The 25,986-nt window shown below is 41.7% G+C and overlaps 1 protein-coding gene across 3 annotated transcripts in view; it reads left to right on the top strand.

Annotated features, from left to right (window-relative positions):
• The window catches only part of ARHGAP31 (Rho GTPase activating protein 31), a 120,925-nt gene that overhangs the window by 54,660 nt on the left and 40,279 nt on the right, over positions 1 to 25,986 (top strand). For all 3 annotated transcript variants that reach the window (XM_081571971.1, XM_081571970.1, XM_081571969.1), the window contains exons 2-3: positions 15,656 to 15,758; positions 18,191 to 18,335. In XM_081571971.1, coding sequence (XP_081428097.1) covers positions 15,656 to 15,758; positions 18,191 to 18,335 — 248 coding nt within the window. The remainder of the gene's footprint in view (positions 1 to 15,655; positions 15,759 to 18,190; positions 18,336 to 25,986) is intronic.

The following is a 25,986-nucleotide window of genomic DNA, read 5'->3' as shown; positions in this document are numbered from 1 at the left end:
TAACTCTAGAAATAAGTCTGCATTGTAAACTAGTATTTTCTTTACTAATTGCCTACGTTCTTTAGGTATTATTTCTGACTGCCTCCTCCTCTGAGAAGGTGCCCAGAACTTTGACAGTAATCCTTCATGCTATCTTTATCATTAAGCCTTAGTCTTAAACATATCTGGTGAGGATCACTTCTAAAGACAGCTGAGAGAAAGGGTCTAAGAGTGGTGAGTAAGGAAAGGAGTGATTAGCTTCGGGGAATTATAGTATCTGGCCTCTGCATGAAGCTGGTTCTGTGTAGGAGACACTCAGAGAATACTAAGTAATTCATGAGCTGCAAAACCAGGATGAAACCTTGGATATCATCTTCCCTCCACCTTTTAACAAACTGCAGATCACTGTTAATTTTGCCTGATATTGTGTAAAGAATAATGCTCTCCTTGCAAAGATAAAGGTGCAGTCTCTGGACAGCATATCTTTTTGTTATGATGTGTCAGAGAGTCAGAGAGAAAAGTGGGGAAGGGAGGGATGCTAGTCTCCAAAATGCTCTACATCATATCCCTCAACTGTGTTTCCCAAGGCCAAAGCACAGAAGCTCAAAGAAATTAAACGATCTTTATTTGCATCATAAAATGGTGTCCAGAGTTCTAGACAATACAGCAGAGCTTTGTGTCCTGTTTTTTGGTGATTTACTCTCTTTGAGGTTATGGGAAAGGCTCTAGAGAAGTAATCTGAAGAACCATGAAGCATCTGGCTGAGGGTGTATCTCAGTCCGAAGAAGGAGAGTGCAGCATGAGGGTTGGCTTCAGGACCGATGGGGAGTGTGCTGTGACTAGAGAGGTTAGCGCGGAGGAAAAGATCACAAAGAACCGAGCATACCCACGATGTGGTTCTTGGTCTTCACTGGGGACAAACACAATCAGATCTGTGTCTTTGAAAGTTCATCGTGGGAGCCTGCAGGGAGATGGATTGAGGAGTCTCCTAGCTCTTAAGGGCTTCCCTGGTGGCTTAGATGGTAAAGAATCTGCAATCTGGGAGACCCAGGTTTGACCCCTGAGTGGGGAGGATCCCCTGGAGAAAGGAATGGCAACCCACTCCAGTATTCTTGCCTGCAGAATTCCATGGACAGAGGAACTGGAGGGCTACAGTCCCTGGGGTTGCAGAGTCAGACAGAACTGAGCGACTTTCACTTTCTTTCTTTCACTTCTAGCCCTTAAAGTCCCAACAATGTCACCGCTCTGACACCTCCCCAACCTTTTCATGTTCAGTTGCTGCATGAGCTCCTGCCATATTTTTAAAATTTTATTTATTTATTTGGCTGCACTGGGTCTTAGTAGCAGCATGTGGGGTCTAGTTCCCTGAACAAGGATCAAACCTGGGCCCCCTGGGGAGTGCAGTTTTAGCCATTGGACCACCAGGGAAGCCTTCCTGCCATATTTTTTAGCAGAGTTTTTAAGAGGATCTCTTTCAGAGTTTCTCCAAGAATAGTGCTGAGAATTTTCAGGGGCATTTCTGGGAATTTGCACTTTCCTTAAGCTCCTCAGAGCCTCTTTTGCAAACAAATGTATGAGAACCTCCACCGAGAGGCTGGTTTCTAGGCAGGTCTCCCTGGCTCTGTTTCAGCCTTTGGGAATGGGTGGCCCACAGAATTTCCAGGGTAAATTCTGTGTATGTAGATGCATAGTCTTAAACCATGAACACCAAAGAGGTCTCAAGTGCCAATAGCAAGCCGTGAAATTTAGTGACTTTTTTTTTCTTTTGCTCATCTGTATTTAATTTCTTTTCTACTTGCAGCCCTTGTGTAATAAGGGGGGAAAAAAGCTAAGTAAGTTTAATGAGCACCCAGTATTTGCAAGCACAAAACAAACTTGTGGTAGAAATGAGTTGCCCCAGAAGGGTTACATAGGCAGGGAAATGCTGTTGTTTTCAGCAGGAAGGAGAGGCCTTGTAACAACAGGAAGCTCTGGGAGGCCGGGGTACCAGGGCTTCCAAGCAGAGCGGTTCTGGAAACAATGGCTGCCTGTGGCTCGGGAATACTGGGCAGGAAATGAAAGGATGCTAGGAGAGGGTGTGCCCGAGAAGCTGATAAGGGCTACCTGGCTGTTCTTCCCTTAGATATAGCGGGCCAACGATGAAGTTGTTTTTTCTAAATGCTCCCCATTTTTCATTAGCAAAGATGATTTTAGGAAAACCTAGAAATGAAAAGAACCCATGGTGCCAGAGACCTGGAAGCCATCAGGAAGCTGAGGCTCCCAGGAAACCAGAAGGTACAACAAGCAAGAGAAGATATTTCTTGCTCTCAGGACATGGTCCCATCAGTCAAAGGGGACCTTCAAATGAACTCAGCACCATTTAAAACCAAGTCCCTGGAGGATTCCAGGGTCCATAATAATTAAAATAGCATTGGGGTTAATAGGAGTCCAGCCATAGCAAAGGAGATACATGTAAACCTGCTGAGATTGAAGTTTATTTAATACAAATTTCTATTCTTATGGATGGGGCAAGTTGTGGAGTCAATGAACACTACAAATAAGAAACAAAAAACTAACAAGAACTCGAGTGTTTTACCCTAGAAGTCCTAGATACAAACCAGAACCAGTAGGATGAGGACCTGAATATTGAAAGTAGAGGTCAAATCTGGCTTCTTAATTACTAGCCCAGCTTCATCCAAGAAGTCCACAGTTCACGGGATGTTAGACCTGGAAGGAATATTAGCAATCATCTAGATCCAGAACTTGAACCTGTGCAGATGAAAGCCCAAGGCTGGGAGTAGCTGTATTTTTGCTCCAGGATATGCAACTGGTCATGTTGTTTTAACTAATATGTACCTAGCACCTAGTACCTATGAGTCACCTGGTGATAACTCAAAAAGGAACATAGTGGATACTCTCCTCAAAGGTCTGAAATCTAGTACCTGGAGGTCAGGACTAGAACTCAAGTTTCTTAATTCCTTGTCATAAGTCCTTCTCTCTCATCAAGTTACTTTCGGACGTGAAAGTGAGAACGTTAGTCGCTCAGTCATGTCAGACTCTGTGACTCCATGGACTTTATGCCAGACTCCTCTGTCTGTGGAATTCTACAGGCAAGAATACTGGAGTGGGTAGCCTCTTCCTTCTCCAGGGGATCTTTTCAAGCCAGGGATCGAACCCAGGTCTCTGGCATTGCAGGGGGATTTTTTACCATCTGAGCCACCAGGGAAAACCCAATCACCTCAATTTTCTGCAGCTTTCTGGTCTTCCCCATGTCTGGTCCGTGCCTGGGTTTCCCTGGTGTAGAGGTTAGGTTTATACAATGTACTGGGAAGTGCATGAACTTGGAATCCAGACAGACTCATAATTGCACCCCAGCTTTGCCACTAGCAGTTTGACCTTGGGCAAGCCATCCAACCACAACAAACCTTAGTTTTCTATCTGTATGATAGGAATAGCAATGCCTACACCTCAGAGTTGTGAGAATTAAATGAACTAACAACTGTTAAGCATGAGTCCCCACAGAGCATTTGGTTAGTGCATCCCATGATCACCTACTAAGGCATGCAGGAAAAAAAAGAAAAAAGATGGCCTAGAGACACTCAGATGAGAAAGAAAGCTTACATTGTCCTCATTCTTAAGATGACTGATATAAGTGAGCATGCAGTTCAAGAAGCTGGTTTGTTTTTCCTATTTCTGTCTCATTAACCTACTCAACTCCATTCTTCCCCCTTCTCGACTCTCTCTGTTGTCAGACATGGCCATCCTCTTTATCCATCACTGTGGAAGAGCCTCCATCCATGGCATCTCAAGGAACAGGTGGGAAGAAAGAGAGGGTCTGCTTTAGTCCAGGAAATAAAATCTTGATTGGGTGAGCCAAGCTGACTGTGGTCCGGATTCAGTTAAACTGAGGAGTTCAGTGATTCGTTGGCAACAGTAAGGAAACTGATGCTCCCAGCTGGGCCTGGGAGTGTGCTGGGGCATGCCCAGAAGAACTTTCTGGCATCCATGAGCAACCTTATGGAGTGAGTGATGTCTGCTCCACACTCCCTTGAGAGAAAAGTCAGACAGTAGGAAAGACGAGCCAAAAAAAAGTCTTCGTAAATTATGCAAAGCCTAGCAACCCCCACGTTCAGCAAGGGACAAGAGGGACATTCCCAGCAAAGGGACATTCCCTGCACAGTTCCTACGTACAAGGTGGGCAGGGCCCGCTCTGAGCCCGAGACTGTGCGGGGGCTCCTCCAGGTTTGTTCTCCATGTGGCCTCATCACACCTCACCCAGGTTCTCTAGTCAGCTCCACCCTTCCTCGTGGTCACAACCCTCCCCTTGCTGAAACCAAAAGACACCCCAGAGGCCACTGTGACAGGCCCTGGTGGGCCGTTTCCAGGTTTCCAGTCGCTGATTAACTGATGGTGTGTCGCCCCAGGTGTTCGGCGGCCCTCAACCAGCCTTTTATCTTTGAGTCACAAAAGCACTGACCTTTCTTAAAGGAATTTTCAGAAGCAACCAGAAAAGAGTAGCCTTCTCACCTCCCCTTTCATCTTATGCAAAGTGTAAGAGGTCATCTGCTGCTGCTAAGTCGCTTCAGTCGTGTCCGAATCTGTGCGGCCCCATAGACGGCAGCCCACCAGACTCCTCTGTCCACGGGATTCTCCAGGCAAGAATACTGGAGTGGGTTGCCATTTCCTTCTCCAATGCATGAAAGGGAAAAGTGAAAGTGAAGTCGCTCAGTCATGTCCGACTCTTCGCGACCCCATGGACTGCAGCCTACCAGGCTCCTCCGTCCATGGGATTTTCCAGGCAAGAGTACTGGAGTGGGGTGCCATTGCCTTCTCCGAAGAGGTCATCTACACTGACCCAAAAGGGACACCTTATTTTCTCTTGTTGGAGTGATATGTTTGTGGCAAGTCTTTCCCTTCATAGGATTTTCCTGGTAGCTCAGCTGGTAAAGAATCCACCTGCAATGCGGGAGACCCCAGTGGTTCAATCCCTGGGTTGGGAATATCCTCTAGAGAAGGGAAAGGCTACCCACTCCAGTATTCTGGCCTGGAGAATTCCATGGACTGTATAGTCCATGGGGTTGTGAAGAGTCAGACACGACTGAGCGACTTTCACTTTTGCTTCATATTACCCGCTCCCTGACCCAACTTTCTCAAAAGTGTGTTCCCTTGAGGGGAAGAATTCCAGGGTTACCTCTGAGTAGGCAGCTGTCTAGATTGGACATTATTCTATAGGCAGTGGGGAGCCAGTGATGGTTTCAGAGTAGGGGGCTTTATCATAGTGTTTTAGAAAGGTGTGTCCGGCAGTGGAGCTCAAGACAGAACACAGTCTTCCTTAGCTGTCAAAACTCCCCCAATTTACCTGAATTTACCTTCCCCTCCACCAGACAGGTCTAGTCAGCATTCCTGGAATTCACCACATTATTTCTTATTTTCCTACCTTGTTTATACCATTCTCTGCCCTAGCTCCCATCAGAAAGTGGGTAATGTTTACAAAGTGCTTATTATATGCTGGAAGCTTACCCAAGCTTTCTGCGTGTATTGCAGTATATATTGCATCACATTGTATCTTATCACATCTCAGCATCTCAAATCACCCTTTGGGAACCAGTGTCAGAGTTCTTATTGCATAGCTTTGTAGGTCCTTCTTTATCCAGTGATCTCACAGCATTGTGAGGCCCCGGGATGAGGTCCTGCCTCAGCCCTCTCTAACAAAGTTCCTCTGCTACTGTCAGCTCTCTGTAACGCACACATTTCCTGTTCTTGATCAACACCTAGAAACCCTGCCTGACTTCCCCCATCTTTGCTCAATCTTTTTAGAAGAAATGCTGTCACATTTTTGTGCCTCTCAAGGGCACTTAAGGTATTTTGCTTGGTCTTTACCTACTGGCTGAGTTGCTTAATGCCTCTGAACTTCAGTTTCCTTGTTTATTAATATAAAACAAGGACATACCTTCCTCAGAAAGTGGTTGGGAGGATTGCACTGAGTATAAATAATGCATAAAAGTGGTGAGCCCAGGGGTCAGCACATAGTAGGTGCACAGGAATAGTCTCTTCCGTTCTTGGTTTCTCATGAGCAAAGATCTTATTCGCCTTTTTGTCTATTAGGCTGGATAGACTCTCAGCAAATGTGCTTTTGATGGAAGGAGAATCACTGTCACTGGGAGCAGTGGGCACGTGGATAGTAGAGACCAGAGGGCTCGGGTGGGGTGAGTGAGGGTGTGGGCCAGAGAGGGGACATGGACACTTTTGTGGGAAAGAACCGTCTTGACTTGGGAGCTGAGAGCCTGGAGGGGAAGAGAGGAGGGGCCTCCAGGATGCAATCTGACGTCAGCAGCCTCACCAGTGGAGCAGAGTTAGTCCTTGGCCACACCAGACCAGCAGGTTAGGCAAGCACTTCTATTTAGCCAGGAGTAATTACCTCCCAGGGTCATTGGAAAGGACTTCAACAAACATACAGAAATTGCCTCCCTAACTTTAGAAAGCCCTTTGGCTTCTTTACTGAAACTTAATTTTTTTTTAAAGTCTATTCTTTAAAAAATTTATTTGTACCTCATCCTCACTACAGAAAATTCAGAAAAGCAAAATAAAGAATATAGAAAAGTAAAAACATGCTATTAACTTTTCAGTGTGTGTCTCTTTTACTGTTTAAGATATTGGGGAATGTTGTGTAAAAGGGACAGTACAGTCACTCTTTGCTCTTTATATTTGTGTATCTTTTTCATTTTTTATTCTTTTCCCCAGGTTTGAATGAGATATAATTGATATGTGTGTATCTGTGCTTAGTGGTGTCCGACTCTTTGCAACCCCATGGACTGTAGCCTGCCAGGCTCCTCTGTCCATGGAATTTTCCAGGCAAGAATACTGGAACAGGTTGCCATTTCCTCCTCCAGGGGATCTTCCCAAACCAGGGGTTGAACCCATGTCTCCTACATTAGCAGGTCGATTCTTTAGCAATAAGCCATCTGGGAAGCCAGTAATTGACATACTCCACTGTATTTAAGTTTAAGGTGTACAGCATAGTGGTTTGACTTACATATATTGAGAAATGATTACCACGGTAAGTTTAGTTACACTCATCATCTCGTATAGATGTAATATAAAGAGAAAAGAAAAATTTTTTTCTTTATGATGAGAACATTTAGGATTTACTTTCTTAATTTTCATATATAATGTACAGCAATGTTAACTATAATCTTCATACTGTACATTATAACTCTAGTACTTATGTATCTTGTAATTGGAAATTTGTACCTTTTGACCACCTTTCTCCAATTCCTTCTCTTCACCTCCCCCCATCCCTGCCTCTGGTAGCCGCAAATCTGATCTCTTTTTCTGAGTTTCTTTTTTTTTCTTAGAATCCACATATAAGTGAGATCATACAGTATTTGTCTTTCTCTGTCTGACTTATTTCACTTAACATAATGCCTCAAGGTCCATCCGTGTTGTCACAAATGGCAGAATTTCCTTATTTTTATGGCTGAATATTATTCTGTTACATATGTGTTCTACAACTTATTTATCGAATCATCTTGAAAGACGCATGTTGTTTCCATGTCTTGACTATTGTTAATAATGCTACTGTGAACTGGGTGGTACAGATACCTTTTCAAGTTAGTGGTTTTGTTTCCTTTGGATATATTTCCATAAGTGTAATTACTAGAGCATATGGCAGTTTTGTTAATATTTTTAATTTTCTGACGATCCATACTGTTTTTCATAGTGGCTATAGCAGGTTATAATCTCAGTAACAGTGCACAAGCATTCCCTTTTCTCCACATCCTTGTCAGCATCTATCTCTTATCTTTTTGATGATGGTCATTCTAACATGAGGTGATATCTCATTATGATTTTGATTAGCATTTTTCTAATGGCTAATGATGTTGAACATTTTTCATGTATCTGTTGGCCTTTTGTATATTTTCTTTGGAAAAGTGTCCATCCAGATCTTTTCCCCATTTTTTGATTGTATTATTTAGTTTTTTGCTATGAGTTGAGTTGAGTTTTACTTTTTGAATATTAACCTCTTACCAGATACATGGTTTACAAATATTTTTTCCCATTCCATAGGTTGTATTTTCACTTTGTTGGTGAAAAATGGCAGAGCCTTTTTAGTTTGATGTAGTCCTGCCTGTTTATTTTTTATTTTGTCGCTTGTGCTTCAGATGTTATAGCCAAAAACGTCATTGCCAAGACCCATGTCAAGGAGCTTTTTTCCTGTCTTTTTTTCCTGTGTCTTTTCCTAGGAGTTCCATGGTTTCATGTCTTTAGTCCATTTCAAGTTAATGTTTGTGAGTAGTATAAGATACAGGTCTAGTTTGATTTTCTACATGTGAGTATCCAATTTCCAGTGCCAGTTTTCCCAGACTATCTTTTCTCCATTGAGTCTTCTTGGCTTCCTTATCAAATACAATTGACCTAAAAGCCATCACCACCATAAGGTAGGGACTGCAATGGTAGAATTTCAGACATTTTTGTAGTCAAGGGCAAGCAATCAAACAGCTCTCCTTAAATGGTTAAATGGTGCCTCTATACCTGGCCACTAACTCATGGAACCTGTCCTCCTGACAAGGAGGGTTTGAATCAGATAGGTGTACTTGGCACCTACTAGCTGTGTGATATTGGGCAACTTACATAACCTCTCTGTGATATTGGGCAACTTACATAACCTCTGAGAATCATATTTCACATTTTCAAAATCAAGAATTTTACCTGTTTTGTGGATTGGCTATGATTATGGAGAAGGCTACTAAAAGAGAAAAATAGCACCTTATGAAGTACTATTATTTCAGTTCAGTTCAGTTCAGTTCAGTTGCTCAGTCATGTCCGACTCTTTGTGACCCCATGAATCTCAGCACGCCAGGCCTCCCTGTCCATCACCAATTCTCGGAGTTTACCCAAACCCATGTCCATCGAGTTAGTGATGCCTTCCAACCATCTCATCCTCTGTCATCCCCTTCTCCTCCTGCCCCCAATCCTTCCCAGCATTAGGGTCTTTTCCAATGAGTCAACCCTTCGCATGAGGTGGCCAAAGTATTGGAGTTTCAGCTTCAACATCAGTCCTTCCAATCAATACCCAGGACTGATCTCCTTTAGGATGGACTGGTTGGATCTCCTTGCAGTCCAAGGGACTCTCAAGTCTTCTCCAACATCACAGTTCAAAAGCATCAATTCTGCGGTGCTCAGCTTTCTTCACTGTCCAACTCTTACATCCATACATGACCACTGGAAAAACCATAGCCTTGACTAGACGGACCTTTGTTGGCAAAGTAATGTCTCTGCTTTTAAATATGCTATCTAGGTTGGTCATAACCTTCCTTCCAAGGAGTAAGCGTCTTTTAAATTCATGGCTGCAATCACCATCAGCAGTGATTTTGTAGCCCCCCAAAATAAAATCTGACACTATTTCCACTGTTTCCCCATCTATCTGCCATGAAGTGATGGGACCAGATGCCATGATCTTAGTTTTCTGAATGTTGAGCTTTAAGCCAACTTTTTCACTCTCCTCTTTCACTTTCATCAAGAGGCTCTTTAGTTTTTCTTCACTTTCTGCCATAAGGGTGGTGTCATCTGCATATCTGAGGTTATTGATATGTCTCCCGGCAATCTTGATTCCAGCTTGTGCATCATCCAGCCCAGCGTTTCTCATGATGTACTCTGCATAGAAGTTAAATAAGCAGGGTGACAATATAAAGCCTTGACGTACTCCTGTTCCTATTTGGAACCAGTCTGTTGTTCCATGTCCAGTTCTAACTGTTGCTTCCTGACCTGCATACAGGTTTCTCAAGAGACAGGTCAGATGGTCTGGTATTCCCATCTCTTTCAGAACTATTATTTCATGATACATAAAAAGTGTTTTCTTCTTTGAAAGACCCAGATATCAATGGAGCACTGAAAACTTATCTGGAGAGTAATGACCAATCCCTTGTTTAGCAAAACATTTCAAGTGCTTGTGTTTTCAAGGCTATTTTAGGTGAATAAGACATTGCTATCTTCACTGTCCCTAGAGAGCTCACAACTTAGTGATGGAGATGACATAGTTTCAGGCAACACCCAGCGCCTAGTGCTGGGTAAGAACAGATTTGCAGTAAGTATTTGTTGAATTGGGTTTTTATGAAAAAATTTGGGGAAAGGTAATATATTCTTATAGTTCAAAATTCAAAAGTATAAAAAGTATATAATGAAGAGTCTCCCTCTTACTCATAGCCCTGACTCCAGCTTCCCAGTTCCTTTTCCTGCAGGCAACTAAAGTTATCACTTTTTTATGTGTCCTTCCATAGATATGTAATGCATGTACAAAGGATTTTGTAGCTGTTCTTTTATTCTGTCTTTTTAAAAAACAAATGTTAGCATGCTACTACACTGGTCTGTACCTCATTCTTTTTGCTTAACAATTTATCTTGGAGACTGCTGTATATCAGTACATGAAAGTTTCCTCGTTCTTTTGATGACTATATAGTATTCCATTATATGGCTATTCCATAATTTATATAAATAGCTTCCTATTGATGGAGTATCTCATGCTATTACAAATATTGCTGCAGTGAATAACCTTGTGCATAGAGAAATGTTCTGGAATTGGAGTAATGAAAATGTTCTGAAATGTGATGGTTGCTTAACTCTGTCAATATACTGAAAACCACTTAATTGTGTGCTTGAAAAGGGTGAACTTGATGACATTTGATTTGTATCTCAATTTTGTTTAAGGTTAAAAGAACAAAAAAAGAAACTACTCCAAGGAAGACAGGGCATACTTAAATTTTTTTTCCCTTGGAAAATTAGAAAGCAGTTAATTTGCTTTTTGTAAAAAACAGAAAACATTATACTTTAAAAAATAAACACCACAAATTCTATAATTCTACATTAGACCAGAAGGAAGGGAGTAGAAAGAGGTTAAAACAGAGAGGAGGAATAAGAAATAAAGGGTGAGGGGGAGAATCAAAGAGGGAGAATTGCAGGAGGAGAGACCTCTTAGCCAAGCCAAGACCCACAGAGGCTGGGAGGAACACAGCACAGGAGAGATGGAGTCGCAGGACTGAGGAAGGAGGGAACAGAAATACAGAGTGGGAGCTGGCAGAGGGAGAGGTATGGGAGCCACTGTGACAGCTCTTGGATTCCTGTGGGATGGAAAGCTAGGAAGTTCTCTGCTGACTACCAAGAATAATAGAAAAGTGATTTAAATCTTTATTTCATCTCTTGAAAAACTGCCCTTGTAGAGCGGGCTCATTCACAGCACAGCAGAACTACTTGAAGCCCTCCCTCCCTTCCTCCGCTGTGCCCAGCAGAAGAGTCTCAAAGCTTTCTTCCCTGTTCAGCGGCTTGTCTTTCTTTGCCTTTCCCTTTGCAAGTATCAGTTCTTTATCCACCAGTGATCCTTGGTCTTTTCTGTTACTTCAGTTAAGATGATGAATGTATCCATCATGCCCCAAGTGTTCTCAGCCCCTCTGCAGTCCTGCCTCTTCCCTGCTTTCTCCCACTATAAATTGGTTTGCATTTTCTCCAGTTCTGTGTGGATGGAATCATACAGTATGTACTCTTCTGTAGTCTGGCTTCTGTCACCCATATGCTATGTCATTCTTAGTTATCGTTGAGTAGTAGTCCACTGTGTGTTTGCACCACTAGACTTTACCTTGAAGATTAGGGATGCAGCGCCCAGAGAGGAAATTAAATCTGAGCAGCCCAAGACCTTAACAAAAATCCAGAATAGGGAGGGAGGAGTGCCATGTTTCTCTAAAACACAAATGCAGTTTGCATTATGAAAGAATGTGGCTGCTGCCAAGACCACATAACTGACCAAATAAAACTGTGCTGTTTCCAATCTCCATCACCAGATCTGGTTAGATCCTGGCCATGCGGGGAGCTGGGGTAGCTTACCAGACATTACCTCTAGGAGGGATTCAAAGAAATGATTTGACTGCTGGCCTTTTCTTCCCTAAACCCTTGAAGAGGTTCAGAATTGAGGAAAGTACCCCCACATTTATTTACAAGTATACAATGTCTTTTAGTTATACCAAGTTGGATCGAATGAGACAAAGGACTTTAAAACATTCTGTAAACTTTAAAGCGTAAATCTAAGTGCTCTTTTCCATCATAAAAAAACCACCTCAAGATTTATTTTGTACTCAGATTAAAATTGAACGTTTAAGATAGCTGATCCAGGAAAAACAAAACAAGAAAGGGACTTAGAGAACCATCAGTGCAACAATTCGAAGAAGTTACAGCTTTGTATCATAATCAGCAACTGTGTGCCCCTCTGTAGGAGGAGACTTGACGTTCTTTGGGTCCATGGTAAATCCCACAGAACTAGCTCTGTGACTCCAACCTCCAACGGCAACCTAAATAGACAATGGATGCTTTCTTTCCATCTCTAACTACTCAGCTATTTTGTTTCAAGCTTTTATCCTGTCCAGAATCCTAGGTTGTCCCCAATTTTATTGGACCCCAGGAACAATAGTCTAAAGAATTCTGAGACTTTGAGACTAAACTGTTAGTAAGCCCCTGAAATATCACTGGTCAGTATTACCTTTAGAGCATTGCTACCCTGAGCATGGGCTACAGATTGGCTGTATCTGAATCACCTGGGAATTTGTCAGAAATGCAGATTCTTGACTCCCACCCTCCCACTGGAATCTGCATGTTCACAAGATCCCAGGGGATTGTATCCATGTCAGAGTATGAGGATCACTGGTCTAGTCAGTGATTCTTCAGCTTCAGCATTGAGGCACTTGGGAGGCAGCTGCTGCTGCTGGCCCTCTTCGGGACCACAGTCTGAGAAGTGCTCTGCTCTGGCTCTAGAGTGGATGGTTACAGAGATAAAGTGGCTCCTTTCCCATTCACTGTGCATGATGGAGAATTCCTGCATCTTCCAACTTGACCCAAGACGAGAATCCAGGAAGGCCAACCCTCCTCAGGGACTGGGACCATGGCCTTTTCCCTTGGATTGTTTTAAAATTGCCTCCTGTTTAAACAGAGCTGTGGACGAGAGGTTCTAGGGCCTCTGTACCGAAGCCAGAGTAAATTTATGGCAGAGGCTCCATCCGGGAATGTGTTTTCCTCACCTTGAAAACAAACAGACCCTGAGGGACTGTGGCAGAGTGCCGTGGTGCTGGGAGGTGGCTCTTTGAGAAGGGGATAGGACAGACTTATAACCCTGCACCACCCTTCTGTGGAGTGTTCTTTATAAAGGCCCTTCGAAGCTGAGGCTTTTGTCTTTGAGTCCTCCTTGGGACTGTCCCCAAGCTCTCAAGTCCACCTGTGCCCTGCAACAGCCATATTCCTTGGTATGGACACACACTGAGAAACACATCAAGGGCAAGCATAGTTCAGAAATCTAACAAAATCTGTACCCTGTTGGGTGCCGCTGCCTTTGTTTTTTGAAGATACACCTTAGTGCATAGAAAAGGGGCGTCAGGTGAGCAAAATCACCTCAAGTAGAAACACTGAACCATAGAGGGATGCAAAACCCATTCCGCATAGTGGAGGTGAATGTGAACTTGTGAGCAGCTGGTCAGCACTGCCCCACTGCCTACCAGATGGGAGGTAGCACACTGTTTTCACCAAGACTGTATCTTACAAATGATAAACTTACATCATACAGAAGCTTCAAACAGGAACAACTGTCATAGTAGAATGCATACTGTATTCCAGGGTGTGTGCTAAATGTTGACAAGTATTATTTCAGTCCTAGCTATGAGGTTAATATCACTGTTGTCCTCATTTCACAGATATGGAAATTAAGAAACAGAGTTACTGCATATTTTGCCCAAGGTTACAAAAGGCACTTTGGAGTCCAAACCTGGACTCTCCATCATGACCACCCGTGGCAGGTTACAGAACAACAGCTTGATGTGGTGAGAAAGAGTCAACCTGTTGTGCACAATAGGGATCTGTTTTCAAACAAGACAAATTCTTTAAGCATTGGAACTCTGTTTGCCATTTACTTATTTATTTATAAAATACATTTAGAGGCACAAGGGTAGGAGACAAAAATTTCACCAAGAACTTTTTTCATAAAAGATATGAAAGTAAAGCTCTTTTGCTTGAAGCCAGGCAGGGACTCTAGACCCCTGCCATGCTCACAGCCCCTCATGTACCACAGCCCACTCCCACCCTGTATTCATTCATAGGGAGTAGTTCCACCTCTTTGGTCTCTGGTCTCAATAGTTCCAACTGCAAGTTCATTCCCTGCCCTCTTTCCACCTGGGGTAAGTTGGTCGTGAATGACAGGGACAAAACATGGGTGTGTCCTGGAGGGGAAAGGCTCCGGAGATGCATGGTCTTTGAAAGGTGGGTGGGATATGGTAAGTATGATGAGTTTTACTTAGCACCTAAAATGATTAGTAGTTGAAATGGTGGGGCAGTTGTGTGCAAAGTGTTGCAATAAACAATCCAGGAAGAATGTTGAGTCTGAATGCCTAGTATCTACTCATGTAAAGGTCCAGTCCAGCTTGGAATTGTGTGCAGGTGTGATCAAGTGCATTAAGCACTGATAGATTGGTTATCAGTCTAATCTAAGATATTATGGATTGTGTATGTTTTGGGGAAGTGAGCACAGCGCAGTAATGGAGTTTCCATCCTACTTCTATGCCGGAAGACTTCAGCACTAGAGGCTTTGGTAGTTCCATACCATCCACAGCATGCTCACAGAGGGACCTCAGGTGGATCTGCCCAAGACCAAAGTGGCAAGTGACTTGCCACTCTCTCCATGCCATCCAGAGGGCCTGTGGCTTCCATTCTGGGTCACTGAGCTGGCTGGGTTGATCAGGTCTAGCCCTGAGGAGAGAACAGCACAGCCAGACCCTTCTACCCAGACACTGGACTTATGGAGTGGCAGGAACTCAAGAGGCCATGTTGGTCCCTTTTATGAGGTCCATTCAATCAATGACTCTTTGACCCATTTGGTGGTGGTGAGGTGGGGGGTGGTTCTCACCTTTAAAAAAAAACACTTTAACTTTTAAATCACCTTTAGCATTCTGGCAAATAGTCTTCCAGTCTTTTTTCTTTTCCCTTTGCAGTTTTCTAAACATAGCTGAATTCACAACATACATTTGATTTTGTCCCTTGTTTTTCTTTCACCTGTCTACATCATAGGTAGATAGGTACATCGTAAGTATTTTTCCATATGTTAATTACGTTTTACAAGCAACAAGTACTCTTAAGTGAGGTAAATAAATTTACCTGCCCCTTGGCTTCCTCATGTGTAGAATAGGCAAGAGGTCTCTAATTTTATCACAGAGGTCACCTGGAAGGCTCTTTAAAACACAGATTGCTGAGCACCACCTCCAGAATTTCCAATTCAGTGGGTCTGGAGTGGGGCCTGGGAATCTGCACTCCCAACAAGTTCTGAGGAGAGGCTGGTGCTGTTGGTCAGGAGACCACACTGGGAGAATCAGTGAAATGAGGAGACTGAGTTGTGGGATTTCCAAGGTCACTGCTGGTTTCAAAAATCCAAGTGTTTGCATATTTTTCAAATTCTTTGAGCCCTAACTCTTAAAACACATGCATTTTCCAACTTTAACAAAACCCTATGATTTTTTTTTTGAATACCAAAGAACATCATCTCCCATTTAAACATAATTGTTTCCACTTGTAACTCATATGCGTTCCATACTTCTCTTTGAAATTACCTGGATTTTTAACAGCCTATCTCTAAAAGACAGTCAGACTTAAACCTAATACTTTTTTCTTTTCCTTTGCATAGTTCCATATGTATTGAAGAGCTGTGCAGAATTTATAGAGACTCACGGCATCGTGGATGGAATTTATCGGCTTTCAGGAGTCACCTCAAACATACAACGGCTAAGGTAAGTCCAAGAATCGCCCCCCCAAAATTCTCCCATGGTCCTTCCTCTGTCCATACGTCTATCTGCAGGTGTTGGGAGTACTAAAAACAGAAGGGATTGAAGGAAGGATGTCAGGGCACGAGATCAATTGCTAATGTTTTCAGATGCCTAACCGTTCTTAATCTAATCAGGAAGCTCTCCAATCTGATGTAATTCCTTCCAACAGAAACTCCTGAGGGCTTTTAATCTGTTCCTATGTCTTGCACCAGATTTATTCTTCTTAGGTGGATTCAGCTGAACTCAAATGATTTAAATTACAAGTTGGGAAAAAATGATTTATTATTACTCACTTGCCTATCCAAAGCTCAGATCCCCATTACATGGTGTTCAGAACTTAGAGGTCAGTGTGAGATTTTCTGTTGACACACACTCAACATTTGATAATTTCATCTGGTTGAAAAATCAGAAGTCTGCATGATTGTGCATTTCTCTAATTGATGCCTGTATTTTTGAAATCACTGATAGAGGAACTATCTCCAATTCTATGGATTTATCCTAAACAATTCTAAAAGGTATCCGAAAATTTTTTGAATTAAAAGGGCAGTAATCTTCAAATATGTATTGATATTATAGCTGTAAAATAAAGGTAGTATATGTAGTGTATATATAGAATATATACATTATATACAATATAGGCACTAATGGTAAAGAACTCGCCTGCCAATGCAGGAGACATGAGAGATGTGGCTTCGATCCCTGAGTCTGGAAGATCCCCTGGAGGAGGGCATGGCAACCCACTCCAGTATTCTTGCCTGGAGAAGCCTATGAACAGAGGAGCCAGGTGGCTACAGTCCATAGCATCACAAAGAGTTGGACATGACTGAAGCGACTTAGCACATACACATAGGTATATATAGAGAATATATACTTTATACATAATATATATACTGTTCTAGGACTAAAATAATAGGTTTATGTATTTTAAATATTGTTCTTTAATACAAAAGAATAATTTTAATATATTTATTACATATTCTTTAGTTACAAATGTAGACGTTTAAAATAAAACATTCTTGTTACAAGATTAATATATAAATTTTACATTGTGCAGATAGTTCATTTTTATCTTCTTCCTCCTATTCAGTTTTTTGCCCCTCTTCCTCAAATCTCAATTGTCATAAAACTGTACCACAGGAATAAAACATCTTTTTTACTTCTTTTTTTGCAGCCGTAGATTTTAACAGATCTGTGTGCTTACATCAGTTCACTAATTTACTCACGTGATATTTTTGAGTTTCAACAGCAAGTATTGGTTTACTCTCAGCTCTGAAACGTATGCACAGTAGTTGGTATTGTGGAAGGACACTTGGACAATGGCCAATTATTTTTCACTTAAGGACTGACCTTAGCCTTGACAAGGGAAATTTTTGGCTAACTAAATGAATAAGCTCTAAGTTGTTTGTGTTCTGCCCTTGTTAAAAAAAAAAAACCCATGCCTATGAATTTATGAGGCCATTGCATGGTTTTCTTTTCAAGGCCTCACTCAGTTCCTTTCAGGTTCTGACAGCATCAGGGATTTCCCTTCTCTTTGTTAAAGGGGCAGAACCAGACTACAGGAGAAGGGGCAGCAAGCTGTTTCCAGATGCTGGTTTTGAGAGTCCAGTTGATGTTGTCACCTCTTGTCTGACTAAATGAACACTCTCAAAAAACCTAACTTCTCTTCTGTATTAACACTTAGGTTTATCATCTTTTAAATAAATTTTTAACTTGCAAGTATATACCATTTGAGGCAGTATATTCATTAACCATGCTAGGAAATGTTTTTTCAGTTAGAAATGAGGCCTGGAACCTGATAATGTTCTCAAACACCCCACTATAGATTGTTTAAGAAGATATTTATAAGCTTATTTGCCCTGTGGGAGTCACTGTCAGGCAGCGTAGAAGTTTCCGCTCAGTATCAAAGAGAGAGTTGATTGAAGTTCTCAGACCTTGAGTTTGAGTCTCCAGATAAAACAAGTTAGCTGACATGAATATGTGGACATGAATGATAACAATCTGACTCACCCTGGGTTTGGTTTCTCCTCCAAGAGAGAGAAGTTCATTTAGAACAATATTTTGGAAAAACTGAAATCTCAACAGGGTTTTTGGAAAATTGTTTTCATATTTTTTCACTGTTCACAATTGAAACTACAGACATAATGCCATGAGAAATCCGTTCATAAATGGGATTATGTCTTTCTCATTACAGCAGCTTCTGCAGGGAAGATTCAGACCTGAAGTGGAAATCTTTTGTAGCTTTCTTGGGCCTGGAATAGAAGGTCTTTTTGAATCAAGGTCAAAAATATGATCATATCAGCAGTTTAGGGTCTTTTTACCCTCTAAGCAGCCCAAGTAGCTGCTGACATGGAACACATGTTCCTGGGATTGTTATGTCTCTGTCTGTGTTGTTTCAGGCAGGAGTTTGGCTCAGATCAATGTCCAGATCTGACAAGGGAAGTGTACCTCCAGGACATCCACTGTGTGGGCTCCCTCTGCAAGCTCTACTTTCGGGAGCTGCCCAACCCCCTCCTGACTTATGAGCTCTATGAGAAATTCACGGTAAGTGTTTGGATTTCCATTATGGTTACTGGGTGGGATGCATGGATAGGCCAAAGAAAGTTTCAGCACTAAAATTACAATAATAATACTTCCCAGCTGGTTGCCATTATCTTGGTGATGGAATTAGGATGGTATAGTGAGGAAAGCAGGGTGGTGGGACTGTTTGCTCTATCTTTCCTATCTTAAATTTTCAAAATCATGTTTGTTTGCTTGCATGAGCTAGCTTAAACCATCTCCATATTTATGTAACCAAATGTGTGTCAGCAGATAGGAAGGAAACAAAGAAGCAGAGAATGCAGTGACTGGCCCAAGGTCACACTCTATCCCCAGAGAGAACATGAACCTGAGACTTCAGATGCTACCCCATGGTTAATTCATTTCAGGCTATTCCTTCTGTGTTTCTGTTGGGAGTTGTATAAAGAGGTGGGTGGGTAGAGAGGGGAGAAAGAACAAACAAATCAAGAGAGAGTACAGAAAGCTGAGGAGACAGAAGATTCTGGAAAAAGCAGCTAAGAAGGAGTGTAGATTGAGCTAGTGAGTTGGGTGGTGGAGGACGAATGGGCAAGAGCAGAACGCCTACCTAGCAGCTGCATCGTCACCAAATCCCACCCCCACAGGAAAAAGAATAAATGCTTAGAGCATGTCTATAGTGTCAACCTTAAAAATAGGGCTTCAACATTTGGCTGTAATGGGGGTGGTGGAGGTGCCGAGTAGGTGAAGAGTTGGGTTTAACAAAGGTTGAGGCTCAGCTAGTAAAAGAGGGGGAGGGAGATCAGAGTGTGTACAAGCGAGTGATTTGAAATAATTGACCATAGAATTTTGTCTGGATAAGAAGAGAAAGGAGGGCCTAAGGCAGGTAACAGTGAAAAAATACATCAATGGATCTATTCATCCCAGTGAAATCAGTAAACTGTTGGAGTAGAGTGGTCAGAGGGGATGTTTGAAATTAAGTTTATGGAAGACTTGCAATTATAGGTAAGGACCAGACCAAGGCTCTAACCATGGGAAAGAATCTTTCTTACGTCTCTTGTAATAAACCTATTTTGGACATGTAAATGTTCTTTAATTTGAAATTATATAGGAGTTAATGAGTGCTATTCACATTTCAGAAGATACCCTTACAGATCTGTCTGTCTCTCTCTCTGTATCTTCCTTTCTCTCTCCCTACTTTTGTTCCTCAGTACTATTCAATACATTCTGATGTTATGAAACAGTGCTAATTCAACAATTTGACCAATCTTCCATGGAAAAAATAGAGAGACACTATGTTTATAGGGTGTTCTCTCATATATACAGTGATTTCTTAAACCAGATTCCTACTGATGGATATTTAGACATTTTGTTTCTTAACACTTTGCTTTTATAAGCAACGTTATAGTAAACATTTTTGTACATATATCCTTATACTTTTTTCTGTTTATATCCTTATGGAAAAAAAATCACAGAAGTAGATTTACTAAGTAAAAGGATCTTATTTAAAATTTTGTCACATGTTGCCAAGTTCTGCATTGACACAAGAATGTTCTTTTTCCTGCAGCCTTGCCAACACTGAGTATTTTTAATTTACTAAATTGTTTGCCAATCTCAACCAACCAAAAATATATCTTATTGTTGTTTTAATTTGTGCATAAGACTTTCTTGTTTTCTACATAGTTTTAATCTTAGTACAGTATAATAGTTTCATCCTTAAATAAGACTACAACATCACATGTTAAATAGCTGAATGAGTCCAACTTATTTCAATTAAATTTAATTCTGTGATAGTTAGGGATAGATAGGAATTCTTGTCTAGAAACTTCAGAAATATAAGTTTCTTCTTAGATCTTATTTATAGGGTCAAAACAAAATCCATGTTTATCTCTCTCTGCTTCTGTTCCCTGACATTGCTAATCATTCTGTCTTCCACAGCAACAGAAAGTATCAAAGCAATGTTACTGCCCACTTGTCATCAAATCTCAAGAGAACTTAACATTGTATTTAAACATAGTTTAAGGACACTAAGAAATAAAAGATGTTTTGTTGTGACAGGTGAGCTCTACATAGGTAGGATCTTGTGACTAACCTTATCATTGAATTTATAGTTGAGTAGATTTCTCTAAATCACAGTGATGAATTATGAAAATATAAGTAAACCTTTTCCAGGGACATGGGAACAGCTCTATTACATTGTCACACATTATTACAATGATTTATTTAAACTTACTTGCACAGATGAAATGAAATAACATTTCAGTGGAATATAATAGAATTAGAAAAATATTAATGAAGTAATGATGATGATATCTGCTACTTAGTGCTTACTATATGATAAGCTTATTACAAATATTATTTCATTCAATCCTCAAAATAACTCTGTGAAATAGGTTTTACTATCTCTTACAGATGAGTAAACTGAGGCTCAAGTGACTCTTGCCTGGGTTTGTACAGATAGTAAATGAAAGTAAAGATTTAACATTCTGTCTCAGACCTGCCAGGCTGTTTTTAAAATAGGTTTAATAGCTCATAAATGAGCTCAGGTATTAAATAACTTAATATGAAATACAGAAAACATCCCAAACTAATGAAGGAACAATTCAATAAACAATGTTAGGAAAATTGGCTAAGTGCTGGGAGAGGGGAGAAGTCAAGTTACATTCTTACCATTTAACAAATTTCAGGGTGAAGGATTTTCCAAGAACAAAAGCAAAGCAAAAAAATTACCAAAGACAAATTTAACAAACTAAACTACATAAATATTAGATTTTTCTACATTGAAAATACATTAACAAAATTAAAAGGTGAATGGCCAACTATGGAAAACATTTACAATAAAGATGACAGGAAATGAATATTTTCTAATTATATAAAACTCCTACATATCAATAAAAAAGAAAAAACACACAATACCCTGCTAAACAAATGAACAAAGAACCTCAACAGACAATTTGTAAAGAAACATAGTTATTTAAAAAGTATAAATGTATTAGAAAAAACATATTTTCATATTAAAAAATTTTTTTAAATGTTAGTATTTCATGTTGCCAAGCCTGTGGTGACACTGGCCCTGTCATAGTTTTCTATTGCAAGTGTAAATTGGCTGGACATCCAGCAAGTCATTTGAAATTACTATCAAGAGTCCTAAAATGCTCATGTTTTTTTAATACAGTAATTTTATTCCAAGACTCCATTCTAAGATAATAATCAGATGTGCACATGAATAATTGATTTACAAATATTTCACTGCCATAGTAACAGTAACAAAATTAGGGAGTATCTACATGTCCAACAATAAGGGAAGGGTTAAATAAATGATAATAAATCTATTGTTTTAAATCCTGTGTAGCCGTGAAAAGTCATATTTCTGAAGACTATTTGCTGGCCACAACACAAAGTTAAATGGAAAAAAGCAGTATATGCAATAAATAGGAAATGATGGCAGTGTTCATCTTTGGTGCTGGGAAGCCCCAGGCAGATTGCTTCTTTTAGGGTTCAGTGTGAGTAGGTTAACAGTAGTTATGTCTGGGTGGCGAGATAGCATGTGATTTTTATTTCCTTTAAGTACATGTATTAGTTTTATGTGGCTGCAGTAACAAATTACCACAAGCTTGGTGGCTTAAACAACAGAGTTATTCTCTCACAGTTCCAGAGTCCAGAAATCTGAAATCAGTTTCACTGGGCTGATATCAAGGTGTCAGCAGGGCCATGGATCATTACAGAGACTCTAGGGGGAAACCTATTTCTTGCCTCTTCCAGCTTCTGGTGGCTGCTGGCATGCCTTGGCTTGTGGCCACATCTCTGCCTCCATGGTCACTCTGCCTTCTCCAGTCTGTCTTATCTCCTTCCGCCTCCCTCTTTTAAGGGCCCACCAGATGGCGCTAGTGGTAAATAATCTGCCTGCCAATGCAGGAGACCCAAGAGATGAGGGTTAGATCCCTGGGTCAGGAAGATCCTCTGGAGAAGGAAATGGCAACGCATTCCTGTATTCTTGCCTGGAGAAGGCAATGGACAGAGGAGCCTGGTGGGCTATACAGCTCATGGGGTCGCAAAGAGTCGGACACAACTGAATGCACACACACACATTGGGTAATCCACGAGACTCTCCTTATTTCAAAAGCCTTAACTTAATCCCATCTGCAAAGACTCTTTTTCCAAATAAGGTAACATTTACAGGTTCTTGAGATTAGGACCTGATATCTTTGGAAGCAACTGTTCAACCTACTACATTTTATTTTTATCAGAAAAAAAGTTCATTTTAGGAAAAATTCAATTTGGATCAGATTGATTCAGCTAAAACAATTAAACCCAAGATAGAGAAAAGTTGCTTGCTGATTTAGGATTTTTAGAGAAGGCATTTTAAAGAGGCATTACATTTTATATTGAAATAACATCTTTGTGTATCCGTCTCCCTCATTAAACTGTAAGCCTCCTAAGGACAGAAAGCATATTTATTTTACTGATTTTTGTGCTTCCTTTCCCTGCTTTCCAGCTACTGGAGAATGTTGTGACTCTTCACTAGTAAACATTTGCTGGCAGGTTGGTTGGCCCACACACATCATCTGAAGTGTTGATGGGGGTGGACCACTGGTGTGTGGCATCAGGTAGAGGCTGCCTGGCTGTGAGCTCAAGATGTCTGCCAACGTGGCAGCAGCCAACTGTCCTGGTTTGCCAGGGACTCACCCACTTTTAACTCAGAAAAGTCTTGAGTTCCAGGACACTCCTCCTCAATCTCAGGCAAACCAGGCTGATTGGTCACCTCTTCAGGAGCCGAAAGTTGAGGGGAATTGTCTCAGTAAAGCTGATGCTCCCCACGGAGGAGGTGAGGAGGTTTGGTCCTCGGATAGTATTGCCCTGGAAGTGTGGCCCAAAGTGGGGCTTTCTGGCATTTTTAAATGCAAAACAAAATACAGATTCATTCACTTACTCACTTAATGCAACTAACATCTCTTGAGCACCTGCTATGTATACTAGGCAGGCACACTTCCAGGTGCTAGGTAAGCAAGTCAGATAAAATCCTTGTTCTTGTGAAAAGTGAAAGGCGCTGAGTCGTGTCCTACTCTTTGCCACCCCATGGAAGTCCATGGAATTCTCCAGGTCAGAACACTGGAGTGGATAGCTTTTCCCTTCTCCAGGGGATCTTTCCAACTCAGGGATCAAACCCAGGTCTTCCGTATTGCAGATGGGTTCTTTACCAGCTGAGCCACAAGGTTCTCATGAAACTTACATTTTAATTAAAGAGATAGAGGATGAATAAATCTAAAGCGTAACTCGATAGTGAGAACTGTTGATAAGCACTATGAAGACAGTTAATGCAGGATACAGGTCAGAGAGGGCTTCCCTGGTAGCTTAGTGGTAAAGAATCTACCTGCCAATGCAGGAGACACAAGAGACACGGATTTGAGCCCTGAGTTAGGAAGATCCCCTGGAGTAGGAAATGGTAATTCCCCCCAGTATTCTTGCCTGGGAAATTTCCAAGGAGAGAGGAACCTGGCTGACTGCAGTCCATGGGGTCACAAAGAGTCAGAGACGACTGAGCGTGCACGCATGCACAAGTCAGAGAATGCTGGGGACTGATAATCAAAAGTCTCCTGTGAGGTGGTATTTGAACAGAGACAAAGATGAAGCAAGGGAACAAATTGTGCAAGTATCTGGTGGAAGAAGGTGCTGAGAAGAAACAGCAGGTGCCAAGGCCCTTGTCGAGGACATGCCAAGCTTGTTTGAGGGAATACATGGAGGCCAGCATGGCCCATAGGGAGCAAACAAGGAGGAAATGATGGGAGATGAGGAATTTGCAGATGGGCCAGGTGCCTGCTGCCACGGGTGTGACAATGACAGGAAGGTATAACAACTGTCTGGAAGACAACGGTGGTTGTCGTCTCTGGAGACTGAGGGTCCGATGTTGGAAGGAAGAAATTTCTTCTGTGTATTCCTTTGAATGCTTTGCATTTTTTAAATCATGTGCATGAATAACTTTTTAACCTAATCACTTAAAATAATAAAAAAAAATATCAAAAGTGGCTTTATAATAATTTTTAAATAATTAATACAAAATAAAAGGTAAAAACTGAGTTGCAGCTGGGGTGCAGTTAGAAGGGACAGACCCAGGTTGCTTATCCATCCTGGGGATGGGGCTGCCCAGGCACAGGGGCTGAGGTGTTCAAGTAAACAGAGGAAACTAGAGCCTGGGCCTGGCCAGAGGGGATGGGAGACCACCCTCTCCAGAGTCCTCAAAGTTCAGGAAGCTGGTCTTATTGATACTGACTGGAAGAGAACAAATGGTCACGGATTCAACCTGGATTTTTTAAAGTTTAACCATCAGCAAGATTGTCTTGGGTAATGTTGACTGAAATTCTCTTTTAGGCAAAAGATTGGGATGGGCAAAGTTTCAACTCCCTTCCTTCAGTTCCCCAGTGATGGACTCTGTGCTGTCCTAATGTGGGAACACAAAGAGATGGAAAAATAGCTTTGCAGTGAGCAGACCCTCTGGGAGAACAATGAAGATCTAGAGAGCTTCCAAATAGGATTGGGGTGCAAAGGGGAGAAGCTGTGAATAACAAAATGATCCCATATGGGACCTGCAGGCATCAGGGGTGAGCCCACCCAGTCTCTTGGAACAGAGGTGACTAACAGCTTCCTAAAATATTAAAGGAACTTTTCATGACACTGTTAAATTGACCTACACCTTTATTCCTAAGACATACTTGTAGAAAGTGGGGTGGGGGTTGCTTGGGAAGGGGGTGGGTGTAAAGCTTTGCAAAGCTCATCCTCTCTTTGCCAAGCGAGGAAGAGAGGCCTCCCCTCCCCCTGCCCCGCCCTTCACAGGATAGAACGTGGGAGGGTCCACGCCTCATTCCTTCGCCCCTCCTTCCTCTGAGGCTCTCTCCCTTCACTCCTTTTATGAGATTCCCCCTGTCTTGAGAGTCAGGGTCTCCTCCACAAATCTGTTTTCTAAATGACAGAGGCCAGGAAGAGGGCAGAGGTATCAGGTGCTTACTCCAGGCTCCATTCTGTTCCTCACCCTCTACATCTGCACATCTCAAAAAGCAAGAATTGCGACAGAGATCATATTTATGCCAGCTCCATTTTGAGGCTTGCAAACCCAGCAGAAGACTGAGACAACTGTGACGCTCTGAGCCCCGAGTTTCTCTCCACTTCTGAGTAGGAAATGAAGTAGAGTTTTCCCACATAGAGATTTTTGGTTGCCTTTGAAAATGGTTAGCTTCTGTGAATGCTTTACTTCAATTAAATAAAAAAGTTGAACGAAAACAAGTTGGTGGCCAAAGCTCTGGTATGATGTCCCACTTAGGAAAATGGAGCCAGTAGTTGAGCCCTATTAAAGTATCTCGATCTGAGTGGGGTTACACCGTTATTATGCATATGAAAGGACTCAGGAAGCTGTAGCAGAAGATTTGTACATTTTTAGTGTAGTAAACTATAACGTAGTGAAAAAAAAGATGTGACTACTGACCTTGAACTTAGTTACGGCTCCCATGCGGGCAGTCTTGAGTACTCAGCCACTGGGAGGGGCCCTTGAGCCTGAGCACAGGCAGGGTATAGGATGGGGTATAGGGGAATCTGTCGGAGACACCTGTGTTGTTCAGGAGCCCCAGGCAGGCCTGGAATCACACTGCATGTAGTGAAGCCCTTGCCTCTCCTGAGGGCCTGAGCTGAGCCG

This window comes from Giraffa tippelskirchi, chromosome 2, assembly GCF_054371585.1.
Source record: "Giraffa tippelskirchi isolate mGirTip1 chromosome 2, T2T-mGirTip1v1.2.pri, whole genome shotgun sequence".
NCBI lineage: Eukaryota > Metazoa > Chordata > Mammalia > Artiodactyla > Giraffidae > Giraffa > Giraffa tippelskirchi.
The sequence above is the reverse complement of the archived record's forward strand: the minus strand, read 5'-3'. Positions and strand labels throughout refer to the sequence as shown.